This window comes from Podarcis cretensis (genome assembly GCF_951804945.1).
Source record: "Podarcis cretensis genome assembly, chromosome: 1".
In the NCBI taxonomy this organism is placed as follows: domain Eukaryota; kingdom Metazoa; phylum Chordata; class Lepidosauria; order Squamata; family Lacertidae; genus Podarcis; species Podarcis cretensis.
The window spans coordinates 58527179-58543993 of NC_137170.1; the positions used below are offsets into that span (position 1 = coordinate 58527179).

General features: G+C 43.1%; 1 protein-coding gene across 3 annotated transcripts in view; it reads left to right on the forward strand.

Annotated features, from left to right (window-relative positions):
* SLC1A2 (solute carrier family 1 member 2) overlaps positions 1 to 16815 on the forward strand; it is a 92300-nt gene that overhangs the window by 55504 nt on the left and 19981 nt on the right. For all 3 annotated transcript variants that reach the window (XM_079951664.1, XM_079951663.1, XM_079951665.1), the window contains 3 exons: positions 6420 to 6559; positions 12002 to 12154; positions 12848 to 13098. In XM_079951664.1, coding sequence (XP_079807790.1) covers positions 6420 to 6559; positions 12002 to 12154; positions 12848 to 13098 — 544 coding nt within the window. The remainder of the gene's footprint in view (positions 1 to 6419; positions 6560 to 12001; positions 12155 to 12847; positions 13099 to 16815) is intronic.

The following is a 16815-nucleotide window of genomic DNA, read 5'->3' on the forward strand; positions in this document are numbered from 1 at the left end:
CCTCCATTATTACATTCCAATTGTGGGACTTATCCCACCAGGTTTCAGTGATGCCTATTATGTCATATTTAGTTTGCTGTACCAAGAGCTCAAGCTCATCTTGTTTATTTCCCATGCTTTGTGCATTAGTGTACAGACATTGAAGTCCATTAATCATCCCCCCGTGTCTCTTATTTAAGGATTTTTTCCTCCCACCACTAGGTCTGCGTGATGTTTGCTCCATTTGGTCTATGACATTTGGATGATCATCTTCATCAATTGATAGACTCCTACCTTCAGGAGCACTGTCTCCCTCCCCCATATTAGTTAGTTTAAAGCCCTCCTGATGAGGTTTCTAAGATTTTTGGCAAAAACATTCCTCCCAGCCGTTGTGAGGTGCAGCGCATCGCTTGCCAGAAGTCCATCTTCAAGAAACTGCAGTCCGTGATCTAAGAATCCAAACCGTTCCTGTTTACACCATTTGCGAAGCCAGCTGTTCACTTCCACTATTTTTCCCTCTCTCCCTGGGCCACGTCGTTCAACTGGGATGAGATGACAATTTGTGCATTTAATTGCTTCAATTTCCTGCCCAGAGCAGTCGTAGTCTTTTTTGATCTTCTGGAGGCTATTGCTTGCAGTGTCATTGGTTCCCACATGAACCAAGAGGAAGGGGTATTTGTCAGTGGGTTTTATGATTCCTTGCAGTCGTTCAGTTACATCTTGGATCTTAGCCCCGGGGAGACAGCACACTTCCCGAGACATCTTGTCAGGCTCACAGATCACTGCTTCTGTTCCCCTCAGTAGGGAATCCCCTATCACCACTACACGCCTCCTCTTAGGTCTGGTCGGGGTTCTTCCGTGAGCTGTCCGTTCCAAGGTCACCTGCACATTTCCTGAGGATTGACTTTGCTGCTCGTCTTCATATACCTGATCGACTGTAATGAGGGAGAGATCCTCAAATGGAGTCTGTTCTTCATCTTCCATGCTAGGGGAGAGGACCTCAAAGCGATTGTGTATTTCTAAACAATCAGAGCGAACCCTGAGCCTCCTACTTCTTTGAGTCACGTTTCTCCATATATCTGGCTCCTGTGTTGGTGAACTAGCCTCCTTCTCAGGGGAGTCCCTGTCTCCTCCTTGGTGGAGACGGTGTGCTCTGTTGCTTCCAAGAAGAGCTCCAGCTCTCTAATTCTTTGGAGCGTAGCTACATGTTCCTCCAGTTGCTGGACTTGTCTTCTAAGAGGGCAATCAACATGCAATTGCTGCAGGTAAAGCTGCCTGCAACCTTAGGCAAGATGGCAAACATTGCGCAGGAACCACAGGCGACTGCAGCTGTTCCCTCACCCTCCATCTTGAGAACGTGTCGTTGGGGATGGCTACGGCAGTCCTCCATCATAAAAAGCGTGAAGACAGGACAAATAACTCCCCCCCCAAAAAACCTAGGTCTCCCCAACAAATGTTTGAGACTAGCTCCCCTAAATCTAAAAGATGGATCAAACTGTACGCGCCACTAGGCACGCGCCACTGCCCTGCAAGCTCTGATAAGCTCCTCCCACAGCTAATCACCTGCCTCAACCGAAACCCTGCCCCCTCTGACCTTTGCACAGGGAGAGTAGCTAATCAGCCACAAAGAAACACACACACAAGAAAACCCTTTTTGCTCCTTCTTCAGCTGCTGCCCTGAAAGTTCTGATCCCCTGCAAGCTCTGATAAGCTGACTAGCAATTCAGCACCACAACAACCGTGCTGGTAGGCTGGCCATCATTGTATCTTCTCCGCCATGTCTGGACCACACAGCCTAGCATTTCATACAGGGATAGCTCCGGGGATGAGAAGGCTGTACGCAAAGTGGCATCTAGATTCTCCTCAGTCGGTCAGCCCTATCAGGCCTGCTTGGTGGCTGCAGCACTCTGGTCAGTACTGGAAGCAGGGTCAAGTGCCATTGTAGGAAATTAATATGTCAGTGAAATACAACCATCCATGATGCAAAGAGCGTCAAGCTATTTTTTTTAAAAAAATATATATATATATATGTGGGGCTCAGGGCAAGTGGCAGCAGTAGGCCCTGCTGGAGCACTGGGGTCTTAGCAGTTTCCCAGTGCTGGGTACCCAGCAAGTATAGATACCCACCCTGAATTCATAGGTCCTGGCTCACTCCCCACTTGCTATATATCTATGTATTATAAGATCTCTATCCAATCAATCGATCGATCATTAGATAGAAAGTCAATAATATATACCTTGTGTGCAGATCCCTCTAAAGTCCAGTAGTTTAACCTATGCATGTTTCACTAGACATATATGTCATTTGAAACACAGAAGCTCTCGTGGAGTAAGTGAATGGGCTAAACAAGTAATCTCAGTATTTATCTTGGCTTTAGTTGAGCTAGCAGAGGGGGGAGCATTTGGATAAGTTTCTATTCTGCAGCTAAGAATCTCCTGGCAGCATCTATGAGAAGCACAGACAACAGCAGCCAAGGAAAGAACAGTGGAAACATGCTTAAATCCCATGTAATAAAATGCAGATGTATGAGAAGAATCTTGAGCAGTCGTTACTTCATAGTTCATATTTATTCCAAGTCACTGCAAGGAATGGCTACCCCTGGAAATGAGGCCTTCCTCTTATGTTTTGCTGTCCTTATTAATGGATCTGAACTGTTCACACATGGATCTAAGATTCACCAGAATGCTGGAGTGCTAGAAGTCAAGGTCATTTGGGCAAATACAGTACTGTATTTGTCTTTTTCTTGGTAGGCCAAGGCAGAACTTCAATACTTGAGCCATCTGGTGCTACAGCTCACATACTCAATGCAGTGGACCTCACCAAGTTCCTAATCAAGACTTGAACTTGATCAGCATTTTCAACTTTCACATCGCATCACATATTCCACATTGGAGCACATTCTCGTTCCAAAATTGTATAAAATAGCTGCATTGTTTTTGATACTGATGATAAAAGGATAGATAAACAATTGTGTTTTTCATGTTGCACAAATAGTTTTAACTCATCTGTCCATGATGGTCAGTCTTAGGGATGAAAAACCTTTTCTCATTAGTTTATTCATCTTCTCCAAGGCATATGCTCAAAGTCCACTATTTTACCCAAAGTGTATCAGTTTCCTTGTGAAACCTTACCATTTAACTGGAGACAATTTACAGCAGACAAGTTTCTTCTAACTATGATATAAACATATCTGGCATAGGAGATGTGGTGAAATGAAGAAGGAACAGGCTTAGAGTTCATTTGCTTTGCAGATTGCAACCCTCGTCTCCAATGTATGTTTTCCCCATCAGTATTAAGATGGGATAATGGCCATTTCTTCTTTTTTGTTGGCAATAGCAATGAGTGCACTCATAGAAGTTACGCTTTTTATCTTTATTTCCTTCCATGTTGATTTATATTAAAATCAACATAGTGGAGCACAACCTTGCTTTTGTTTCTTGATCTCTGTGGCTTCTGTTACCATTGACTATGTTATCCTCCTGACCCCATGGAATGGAAATTGTGGCCCTTGTGTTACAGTAGTTCTGTTCCTATCTAAGGGACCAAGTCCAGAGAGTAGCACTAGGGGAGTGCTTTTTGGGCCCCAGGCAGTTACTACCCCCAATTCTGTTTAGTATCTGCATGAAGGTGCTGAGAATTGTCATCAGGAGTTTGGAGCAAGGTGCCATCAGTATGGTGATGACACTCCACTCTATTTCATCACAACTTCTGGATCAGGAGAGACAGGGTGCAATGTTGGGATGGATGAGGGGAAATTGGCAGGGCTTGAATCCTGGTGAGATGGGTGGGTGAGGGGTCCCATGTTCAAGAAATTGATCAGTTGTGTGCCCTGAACACGGTTGCAATTGCCCTGAAGGAGCAGATATGCAGTTTGGTAGTGGTTTTGGATTCTTCTCTGTCACTGGAGGCCCAGGTAGCCTCAGTGGCTAGAATTGCCTTATAGCAACCAGCCATTGACCTACAATCCACCACATGTAACAAAATGTCCAAAATGTTCATAAACATGCCTGTTGCAGCTGAACTAGAGCTCAATGCTTCATCAGATTCTGGGTAAATATAGACAACCATTTAGCAACCGATTGGTGTTCCTGAGAAGCAACCATCTAGAAAGGTTATTAAGAAAAAGTCTTCTTTGAAAGAAAAAGATGCCATTATTTATTGCCCCTGACAAATTTATTAAACCAAATATTGTTTTAATTATGAACACTTCAGGGTTGCTATTCTACCCTGGGTCCCCCCCCCACGTATATTGTGCATACTTACTTGAAAGAAGTTTTGGGTTTTTTTAGCCCCGTGGGGCACATTAGTCCAGCTGAAATGCCCAGAAAAGCAGCCACAGTGTTTCTGTATCTTTTCTGCAATTCATGGACTTAATACAGTTTCTTTGGAGAATTGGACATTGAACCCCTAATAATAATAAAAGGTCACAGTGCAGTTGCAACTAATACAAGATTCTGAACGAAAGAATTTTGATACAATGGTTCTAAAATCAAAGAATCCTCTTTCAAAATGCAGGCTGATTAAAACAAGACAGATGTCCAGGAAAACAATGATGTGTTAATTGTGCAACAGTACATACAAAATGAAGATGGCGCTGACAGAAATGAATCCACATTTTACAAAGCATATGGGGGGGGGCAGCTTGCTTAGGCTAAATGTTGTCACATATGCATTTGGAAATTGTGAAGAGTGTACTGTGTGACTTTATTTCCATGATGATAAACTTCCCACCAAGCCATGTTGCTGGACACTCATGGAGAAGTGATTCAGTGCCCCTTGAATTAGAACAGAGATCTGAATATGGATTTTCTGATTCTCAATAAACTTCTGCAGAAAGGGTCAAGTTGCTAGGCTTTAGGGAGTTGAACATCATAGAAATAAAGTCACAAGATAGTCTTCACATTTTCCAAATGCAAACTTCTTTTGTGTGAAAGCATGTTTTTCTTCACGTCCAAGCTGTTTCGTGGAGGGCAGACAGTCATCATTATCCTGCTCAAATCCTGGTGATTCTTATCTCATGAGTTGCACAATGGAAAATAACAACCTTGACATGAATATACAAACAAAAACTGATTTGTCTTTGATGTCGACTTATGCTTCATCTCCTTCCTTTTATGCAGACATTTCTTGTATTCAAGGTGTTTTGTTTTCTTATGTATGGTGTGGAGAAGGTGGCTAGAGAAAAGTTGTTCTCTTTCTTTCATAGTTCTAGATCTGGAAGCTGAATGCTGGAAAAGTCAGGAACCACAATCCTTGTCTTTGTGGGTAGTATGAAGCAGTCTCTTTCCCATCCATGTTCATCCTTGGGAATTGGTATTTAGGCAACACGTTTTCTGTTGAACCTCAGTTAATGTGAAGCAGCTCTGACGCAGCAATGTTCAGATGTGTTGGCCGACAGAGACACAGAGATGCAATCTATAATAAGTTAAGCCTGAGCTGTAAACAACTCGTGAAATACTTCAGTTATCACATAAAGTAGAATTGTTGGGAGCGCAAGCCTTATGCTTGATTTTGAGGCTCATTAAAAGTTTTTGGTCTCATTAAAGTACATATTTCAATCTCATTAAAAAGTTAACGTTTGGGGCTGGCAGCTGTGATGAGGCAGATGGCACCATAAAAAGAAAAAAGAGAAGAGAAGGCTATACCTCAGATTCTGAAGAACGTGGTTAAAGAGCTACTTTGAATCATGCCAAGCTGGCTCCACATCACTCAAGCAGGAAGTCTTTAGCTTCAATGCAGTAGCTGAATTGAAAGACTTAGGAATTGGGAGAACTCCGGAAGAGAAGCACTGCTCTCGCCCAACTCTATACATTCTTCTGATTCTTTCTGGCTTTCTGAACAGTAGTTCCTTTTTCTTTTCTTCAGTGAACATTATCTCTGGTTGTTTGCTGTGGAGATCCGATTTGTTCAGTCCCTCCAATGTTTCCATTTGCTTTTCCAAACTGATTTCTGTCAGTGTTTATATAGGCATGTTCATTTCCCCCCTCCAATTTTTCTCATTTTAAGAAATTTCCCCCGATTTCTTGTATTTGATTTTTTTAGATCAGTGGCAAGTGGTGTCTGCCACTGTCCTCAGATATCAGTGTCCTCTAAGTCCCTCCAGCCAGAATGGCCAATGATGAGAGTTGTAATCTAAGAACATCTTCTGGGCCAGAGGTTCAACACTCCTATTTAGATTTTAAACACATGGAGAAGACCTTAGTTTTCAGTTTCTGTGCAGAATATAGTTGTGTTAGGCATATAATAAGTAAGAATATTTTAGCTCCTGTATTTACTATTTTAGCTTCCAAGGAAGGAAACCTACAAATAATTTTGTAACACTAAGAAGTCATGGTGAACAACATGATAGTAAACTGGTTGATTTCTCCTTTGTGACAACATAAAGTCTTGCATACTCCAACCTTACAGTGTCTTAATTTCCCCTGCTTCTTTTATTTAGTGCCAACAACATGCCAAAGCAGGTAGAAGTGCGAATGCATGAAAGCCACCTGAGTCCAGTGGAGGCTCGGAAGAAGAACATATGTGTGCGGCTCTGCCTTTCGCTCAGAAAAAATCTGCTCCTTTCACTTACTGTATTTGGTAAGTAAAATTCTCTGGTTCATGAAGGTAATTCTTTTTTGCAGCTGGATTGTTTCCTCTTATAATCCTATACAGTGGTACCTCGGGTTACAGATGCTTCAGGTTACAAACAGTTCAGGTTACAGACTCCGCTTACCCAGAAGTAGTATCTCAGATTAAGAACTTTGCCCCAGGATGAGAACAGAAATCGTGTGGCGGCAGCAGGAGGCCCCATTAGCTAAAGTGGTACCTCAGGTTAAGAACGGACCTGTGGAATGAATTAAGTTCGTAACTAGAGGTACCACTGTACCTCCCTTTCTGTTATCGTTACAGTGGTGCAGCCAGCAGCGGAGCAAGGCGATTGAGTGTCTGGGGCTGCACATGTATCCTGCACCCAGGGGCATGGCCAGCTGCCTGTGGGGCAGGGCAAGCCGGGGCAGGACGCTCTGCGGGGCCTCTGGAGTCTGCCTGCCTCCTCCCACTCAGCCGCCCTATAGCTGAGGGGGAGGCAGTGGGTGGACCGTTTGAGCAGCGTTGGAGCCTGCGCATGCCCAAGCCACCATGTCTCTCCCAGGGGAGATGCGTGGCTCGGGCACGCTGCAGGCCCCACGGTGAGTGCCACCCGGCATTTTGTCACCGCCCTTAGTGGTGACACTTGGGGCAGACCACCTCCACCGCACCCCCTTCCTCTGCCCCTGGGCGCAGCTAGTTAATTTTGGACCCTGGATGTTATGGTCTTTCAGGGTGGGAGCTTTAGATGGCTATGTGTATTACTTCAGTTGTGAAGCACACCATTAGCATTTCTCTTTTCCTCTCTACTCCCACACCTCTGGTCCATGCTTGTAACAGATGTAGAAGCAGTTACATTAGAGCCAAAAATAATTGGGGGGAGGGAGCAAAAAAAAGAAAAAGAAAGAAAAAAGAAAAAGTTGGCAAGCCTGGTAAAAAGAAAGAAAGAAAGAAATATTCTGAGTGTGTGCAGTTTCAGTTTTTTAATTCACATAAATCTTAGCACCATTGTGACTAATGAAATAAAATGAGATTTACTGTACTTCTGATGCATTTATTTGGGAATAAACATCATTTTGTGGTAGAAAATCAGGACTATTCCAGTCATAAGGCAGAATAAGACAATTTTCTCCAGTGGTGGGTTTCTCTGGGATGCTTGCTTCCCATATTATTACCCGCAACACAAGACAAGGCTCTCCTCCAACACTGTCAATTCCATATTCTCCTTCCTGCCTCACATCACTTTGCGAAAGGACAGAGAATAGGTCCTTCTTCAGAACTGAGGCATTCTGGGTGAGATGGCTAGGGGAATGTTTGCACTGCTACCATAGTTTGGTAGATTTCCTTAATATATATACATATAAAAACACAAATTCAGAGGTTACAACGCTACCTGCTGCAGCAGACTAGGATGGCATTAGAAGGCTTTTGCCCAGAAGGCCAGACTCTGAAAAAGAATCCCCACCTGTTATGGTAGCAGGAGCTGTTGAGTTGCTAGCTCAACAATTTAGTTGAATCCATACCATGGTTTCTAAGTGCCTCATGGACATGGCTGGAAGGGATGTTTGGTGGAGAGAGAATGAATACTATCGAAACTGAGTGTATATGGGGTATGAAAGAAGGATGTCAATCTTTACCTCCGTTAGTAAGAGATGGAGAGGAGATGCAGATGATTGCTGGGAGGGTAGCCTGCCACAAGCAAGAGATTTGGTTACCATCCAATGCATTCAAGTTAATTATGGTGGACCTCTGTGGAATGCTTTTTTTTTTAATGGCAATCTCCCCTACACCCCATTTTATCACTGTGTTAGGTATTATTCTCCCTGCTGTTCAGTTTTAAGCTGTTAAATTAGGGTAGTTTATTTGTATTGTTTATGCAAAGACTGATTTATTTATTACTGTTACTTATTATTAGTTCCTGAATCATTGTTTTCTAATTATTTCTGTTTAAAAAAATTGTTACATTTGTTCATCTGATATCTTGTGAGCCACATTGGGAACAATTTTGTAGGAAAGTGGCATACAGTAAGACCAGTGATGGTGATGATTAAGTGTCCCAGGGCCAAGACAGGATTGGAGATTGGCTGCCTTCTCACTCTCATAGGCCACCAGCTTAACATCACAGCCTAGATGAGCAGCCCTGGAAATACAGGGTGGAATTCAGCATTGTGCTAAGGAGATCAACACAAACATTTTTACTTGCCCAATGGAGTTATCTGCCCTCTCCTCCCTCTGCATGTTGATCAAAGCATTCTTCTAACCCTCCTAAGCAGATTTGGGGTGGGTACAGGGGAACTCATGGTGCTGGCTTTTGCTAGCCCAACAACTTAGTTGAATTTGGCCCATTGATAGAAATGTAAATCCCTGTCCTTGTTTCAGAGGAATCCTATAGTGGAACAGGCCATGCTGGGCATCAAAATTCAAATAATTTTACTGTTCTCTAGGAAATTCAATTTAGTTCGTTTCACCAGGGCTGAATATGGAGGCAAGGGAGAGATCTCTCTCCTGTCAGGAGAAAGGAGGAAGAAAAGAAATTTATCCCTGGTCTTTCCTCCCCTTACAAGCCTCTGATACTTTTTAGCTCACTCTTTTGCTGTGCACTAGGGACTAGGCCAGTGATACAGTGATCTAGTTTTCTCAATTGCCTTCTGGGTATCGCAGCTTCCAAATATGGAGCAGTTTGACATTTTAGTGTGGTTCACTGGCTTCATGCCCAGGCTTACTAGATTGTTTTTTCTTTTTTCTTTTAATGTTACAGTACAGTGAGTCTAACAGCCAAATGCATGGCCTTCACAGAGCCTGCCTTTATTCACTTCAGCTTGAATGGACAGCTGTGCTGTTAGAAGAGAAGGCTATGTAGATAGCCTGAACTAAATATATTCCTGTCCTGAAAGATTTTGAAATGGTGTATTTATTTTGACATCAGCTCTTGGCTCAGATTGATAGTTGTGAGATATCTGTGAGCCTTTCCCAGCAGGATCCCACAACAATTATTTTTGGTTAGATTAAAGCTGCACCCTGGGAAATCTACACACCACTCTAATGATGGATAGCCCTGTTGTGGAGGCTGCTACATTTTGAGCCTGTGAAGGAGGGGTATAGAAATAACAGGCACAAAATTCAGTTTTTCAGAAATTGACTGAGGGTGCATGAGTTTGCTACCTTATTGAAGCTAAGGGTGCTGCCAGGTGGAGTTGTGACTGTATATGTGAGATCAGTGCTCCTCATGCATGCATGAGTTACTGATATCACAATAAAAAATTTAAAAATTGTCCAATAGCACCTTAGAGACCAAGTAAGTTTGTTCTGGGTATAAGCTTTTGTGTGGGTGCATACACATGAAAGCTCCATACCCAGAACAAACTTAGTTGGTCTCTAAGGTGCTACTGGACAAAAAAAAATTCTGACTGCATCAGACCAAATGGCTACCTACCTGAATCTGATATCACAATGACAGCCCATGTTTTTCCTCATTTCATTCAGATTTAACCATCTTCTCTATACAAAATCCAATAATATTCGAGGGAGCTTGCCTCATACCAAGTCTGACAATTGATCTATATAACTCAGTACTGTCAACTTGGGGATGCGGGTGGCACTGTGGGTTAAACCACAGAGCCTAGGACTTGCCAATCAGAAGGTCAGTGGTTCGAATCCCCACGACGGGGTGAGCTCCTGTTGCTCGGTCCCTGCTCCTGCCAACCTAGCAGTTTGAAAGCACGTCAAAGTGCAAGTAGATAAATAGGTACCACTCCGGTGGGAAGGTAAACGGCGTTTCCGTGCGCTGCTCTGGTTCACCAGAAGCGGCTTAGTCATGCTGGCCACATGACCCGGAAGCTGTACACCGGCTCCCTCGGCCATTAAAGCAAGATGAGCGCCACAACCCCAGAGTCTGCCATGACTGGACCTAATGGTCAGGGGTCCCTTTACCAACTACTCTGGCTGACAGTGGCTCTCCACCATTCCCAGCCCTACCTGGAAATGTTAGGGATTGAACTTGGGACAATGATCTTCCACTGAGCTACAATTCTTTCTCCAACTCAATGTTCTGGTCACTGCTAGACTCTGGGGCCATGGCACCCCCACTCATCTCCTCTTCATTTCAATGTCCTCTGAGCAATAACACAGGAGGCTGGGAATGAGCCGGGCCATTGGTCCATCTAGCTCAATATTGTTTATACTAACAGGCAGCAGCTCTTCAAGATGTCAGGTGGAGTCTCTCCCAGTTCCTATCTGGAGACAGCAGGGACTTAAACTGAGACCTTTTGAATGCAAAGATACCCTGCCACTGAGCTAAGGCTCTTCCCATCTGGTATTTTCTCATTCACCCCTATTGGAACCATGGCCTAGGAATGGGTATTGCTTTTATTTATGACCGTCATTTTCCCTACTGCTGTGTAAAATCCCTAGAAAATATACATTTTCTGGAAGTCCTCTGTGTATATAGTTAGTTCCTGGGTCAAGGGGAAGTAATTGAAGAGGGAGCTTCCTGTAGAGGTAAGTGAAAGCAGGAAGCCAGGGTCTCCCTGGCTGGAAAAGAAAAAGCTGTTCATGTGACCTTTCATCTCAGATAGCTCCCTTTTTCCTCAGCTCATATAAATAGACACTGCTGGTTGCTATACAACCTTCTGGTTTAGCCACATTGGAATGCTTGCCATTATGGTTGGACAGAATAATATAAATAGCTATTAGGAGGAAGATGGAATTGGTAATTTTAGGAGGACACTGAAGGCTGAACACCTACCCAGTCACGCAGTGCAATCCTATATGTCCACCCAGAAATAAGCTCCACTGTGTTCAGTTTTCCAGCTGTATATAGGATTGCTTTATCCTCAAGTATCTGGAGGTGATTTCTCTGAGGTGGTCAGAAGTGACTGGTGTCAGTCCTTGGGACTGTTAGGATGGAAGGCAGGGAGACCAATAGTAGGTGGAGCCAGAACCAATAAAAGACAGTCAACTGATTGTAATTTTATCCCTATACTCCTCACTGCGAATTTCTGGAGGAGAAAGCAGGGTTAGCCAAAGTTGGACTACAAAACATCAGCCTCAACCAAAATGGCCATTGGAGAGGGATAGTGAGAGTCCACAACATTCAGGGTTAGCCAGGATTTATTGTTGGTGAGTGAAGCCTGCCTCCCTCAGGTCCGCCCGCCAAGCCATGCCCCCTTGAGGCCACTGCGGATTAGCTCATTTGAATCAGTGGGCTTGACGGGGACCCGTGAGCCTCTGCAGAGGCCGAGGGGGACGTGCTGCACACAAAATGGACCGTTGCATCCGGGCAGCAAGGGAGGGAAGGCTGCAACCACCGCTCACCAAGGAGGATCGGTAAGCGGCCATTATTGGCATAGCTAGCTCTGGTCCAAAACTGTGTTTTGACAGGATTATTCTATTATGTGGTGAATTGAAACTCAATTACTCAAATCCTTTCTTCTGTGCCCTCCCTTTCTTATCCAGGTGTCATCATGGGCGCATTGTGTGGGGCACTTCTTCGCATGGCAGCACCTATTAATCCTGATGTCATCATGTTGATAGCCTTCCCAGGAGATATCCTGATGCGGATGCTAAAAATGTTGATTCTTCCTTTAATTATCTCAAGCTTAATCACAGGTAAGATCTGTTCTAAACAATTAGAAGGTTAATCTTTTGTGAGAGATTAAGACCTATAGAGTCATGTTCACAGCTTTATACACTCTCATAACAGTGTGTGTGTTCTTCATATTAATGTACCGGCATTAGCCTTGAAAATTGTCTCCAAAGCACCACTAAGTAACTCCTTGTGCAAGAGGAACAACTTCTGCTTGTGCAACTGGACTTTCTCCTTCCCCTCACTCTGTGCACTTGCTAAATCTTTTCTGATCTCCAGAGTTGGAAAAAACTCCAAAGTCCGCAGTTGTGTACTACCTTTATTAAGATCAATTGAAAGGATTGCAAAATTTTGGCAAGCTTTTGAGTTTGCCGGAACACTTCATCAGGCAAGATGTTACACAAATATGTTACATCTAGACATCAGGGTTATAAGTCGGGATTTATTTTCTCAAGAAGAGTGAAAGCAGCCATTGATTCTTTATCCCAGAATCTTCAGTGTGTAACCTTATGGATATAGTACCTGTGCGGGACTTACTCAGCTTGTGATCTCCATCTTAGAACTGTGTGCAAGCTGACCTCATGGTTTTAATAGCCAGAGTAATTGTTCTACTTTGTTGTTGTTTTCCTCTTCCCATCGCTCCCTGCCTGATGTTTTCATATGCGTCCAAACTGCAGAACAACATCTTTAACTCACCACAATGCATTTTTATACAGGTCTGTCTGGCTTGGATGCCAAGGCTAGCGGTCGGTTAGGTACAAGAGCTATGGTTTACTATATGTCCACGACGATCATTGCTGCTATATTGGGAGTTATTCTGGTCTTAGCCATTCACCCAGGCAATCCAAAGCTCAAGAAACAGCTGGGAGAAGGAAAGAAGAATGACGAAGTGTCCAGCCTTGATGCTTTCTTGGATCTTATCCGAAATTTGTTCCCAGAAAACCTCGTACAAGCATGCTTTCAGCAGGTGAATGTCAAACCTTTGCCTCCCACTAATATCCTGTGTGTGAAAACCATGACACTAAAAAAAGAACTGAAGAAACTAAAACTAGATTTGCAGCTGTAAATTTAGCTTGTTTTATACTTATCAGTACAAAATAACAAATATCAGTGCTTCTACTGAGTTCCTCATTCTTTGCACTGTTCAGTTTGCATTGTAGTTTATTTTAGTGCTTCATTCTTGATAAAAACATTCTTCAGTTTTTTCTTTACTACTCCATATAGCTTCAGAATTTATTTTTGTTTCCCTGCAGCTTTAAAAGTCTGTCTTTTGTGTGGAAGGAGAGGAGAAGCACAGAAATACTTTTGATTTCCATGCCATTTGCCGAGCTTTTCAATTAAAGATTTTCCCTCAATGAACATGCGCTCTGAACTAATTTGCCTGGTTTTAATTAAAGTCAGTTAAGCTTAATATGATTAGCTTTGATTGGATCCAGACCTGCCCTATCACTAGGCAGAGTGAGGCAGCCAATTCTGAGCATCGTGGAAGGGCAGCATATTGCTAATGATCTAATTTGTTATTATTGTGTTTGTATTGCCAGACTGGAGGTGAAGTGTTTGTGAGGGTTTTTTTCTGCCTTAGGTAGCTAAATAACTTCACAGGTCTGGTGTACTTGGAGGGCAGGCAGGCCCAGTTGCTTCCCAGGAAGCAAAATGTCTTGGGCCATACATATCTGACCAGAGCATGCTTTATATCTTACTCCACCCAGACATTTATTTTTCATGTATTTCAGTTAACAGGGCTGGGAATACGGTATATTCTTATTTTTTATTTTTATTTTTTTTAAAAAATAATAATTTCATTTATAAAGAAATAAAGTGATAAGAGAAAAAGAAAAGAAGGGTTTGGAAAATAAAACTGCAGAAAGTACAGTGTAATACAATTAGTAAAATCAATTACATTTCCACATATTGGTATATAGATATAAACAATATTATTATCTTACTACATATGTGGTTATTAATAGCCTACTGCATTCTGTATAAACTCATAACAAATGTCAATATGTTCATCCACACAAAGCCTGTGTCTATAAGCAATCCGTTCATAAATTGTGAGTGTTGTCAGGTTGTCAATCCATTGATTAAAAGGGATCATATCTTTATTCTTCCAATTCATCACTATCAGTCCCTTAGCCAGCATTAGGGCACATGGAATCCATTTTTGTTGTCCCATTCTCTGCTTCCATGTAATAGGAATATAATTTAAAAGAATGTTCTCTGAATTTTTTTAACTTTTTCCGTACAATCATATTTATATAGTCCAGAAGTTAGTAATTATAGAACACTGTAAAGACATAAAGAGGCATTATCCTTATTTCATCTCCAGCAAATAACTACTTTAGGGCTGGGGATATATTATAATTATTCATACAGAAATATCTGTAAAATCTGATGCATTGAAGGCTGTTTCTATTCTTCAGCACATTGCTTAGAGAATACAATGCCACCGTGGCCACTGTTGCACGGGGGGAAATGGAAGAAAAGTGCCCAAGCAGTCAAAAGTTCTTGGCACTGAGCAAACCTATGGTGGGTGTATTCACCTACTTAGGGGTGAGGCATGTCACAGGGTGATTGCTGGGGAGGGAAGGAAGTTTTTCCTGCAGTTGCCTATTCTACTCTTACTAAGTAGATAAACATTTCAGGCTGTAGTCATATTTCATCAGAAAAGTATATTAACATGATTTTTTAAAGGGTGGTATGAATGTTAGCCATGTTGTTCATGCTTTCAGCTCTACACACATGTATGAGCAGCCTTTTTCCTGAAGCTAAATTATTTGACAGTTACACAGACTTTTTTTTTTTATGATCCAACAAGATCCACTGCCAAACCTTTGCTAAGTATGCCTGAATGGCACCATTTAAAGGATTTTAAGTGCTATGTTATCTGAGGTCGTAGCTCTAGGCTGTACCGTGTGGGTGGGGAGCAGAGGAAGGACAGGACCACATAGGGAGACAGATGCAAACTGCTGCAGAACTAAGCTAGCTGCATTTTCCCTCTCTCTTTCCTTGCACCCAGGACCACCTAAAAGCCTGGTCCTAAACTATGTTTACCAAGAAGTAAAGTTAACAGATTATAGTGGGGCTACCTTCCATGTAAACGTGCTTAGAATTGTAATCAAATCTGAGTAGCTTTAAAGGGCATGTTTATTCGATATACCATCAAAAGAAGAGTCAAATATGAGGCAGTACGTTCCCAAAATTAGAACAGCATGCATTAAACGCTGAAATGAACTCTTCCTTTCCAGCTAATTGTATTTTACTGAAAGTGATAACTGGGCCCCTCAATGGGTAGAAAGCTGAGGAATAGGATAGTGGGCTGAAAGGGGTGCAAGTAGCTAACTTACATTAGCCCCATCAGTCCTTTTATCACCCTCCCGGTGCTTATAATATTGAAAGACATGTTTATTCACGGTATCATCAAAAGGAGAGTCACATGGGTAGACAGTGTGTTCCAAAAAGTAGAACAATGTGTGTTCTGTTGCACTGGTCTCTCCCTTTCCAGTTAATTGTGCTTAACAGGATGTGGGAATCGCCCCCTTGACTGGTAGAAAGCTGAAAGACTGGCTAAATGGGCCGACTGGGAAGCAAGCTACTAACTTCTTATATTGGCACTCTCACTCCTTTTATAAATCTCAGGGTGATTGTAATGTTAATGTCTTCTGGCAAGCAGCTCCTTTCAATTACTTCACTATTTTTTTGAGCTTTCTTTGTTCGTCGACAGTCACTTCGGTCAAGTATTTGTTAAGGTTAAGATGGATAGCTCAGCTGGTTAAGCACGACACTCTTAGTCTCAAGGTCGTGAGCGGGAGCCCCAAGTTGGGCAAAAGACCATAGTCATGGACCTAACTTAGACATGTTTATTAATGTCAATGGGTCTACTCAGAGTAAAAGCTAGCAGAATACTACTCCCTGCCCACACTGTGTGTCAGCCACGATCTACAGAAGTGGGGAAAGACAGGCTTGGCCTCGGATCCAGGTTCTGTCATGTGGTGTCATTGGTTGTGATTGCTGCAGCAGCCAGGGGCATTCTGAGGCGGGGGCAGCATGCCCCGGGTGTCATTCCAAAGGGGGGGAGACAGAATGCCGACCTCTGATTGGCAGCACCTCCCAGGGCGTGCGCCGCTCACCGCACGCCCCCCAGGCGTGCACCACGCCCCCCGGGCAGCTCAACACACCCCTGAGACGTGCACCATGCCTCCCACGGGTGGTGTGCCATGCCCCCTGGGACGAGCGCCGATCCGGGTACCAGAGCAGGATGCTCCGCCTCTGTAGACAACTGTAGACAACTACCTGTTTCCCCAGCTCCAGCTCCAGCCTGCATGCTTGGCTGGGCTCTGGATATGATGGTTGTCACAACCCCTTCTATTGGGTTGCGTCTGTGGTAAGGGTTAGAGTTGAGCCGTTAGCTTTCATTGGCATTTACTCACAGGTCAGCGTGTTTGCAGCCCTAAGCAAGTGGCAGCCCAACAAATAAAATTTGCATTTCGACCCTTTTTTAACTCCAGAATTTTACTTATTTAAATAAAAGAATCCCTTGCCGTACGTACCATCTTATGAACCTTCTTAAGACAGACATTAGGCCAAATGGCTAAATTTCTTTCTTCTGGGCCTATGAATTTGCCAATCTATACAACCATGTTTCCTGTTTTATCTGATCATGTATACAATTTTACCTGTATGT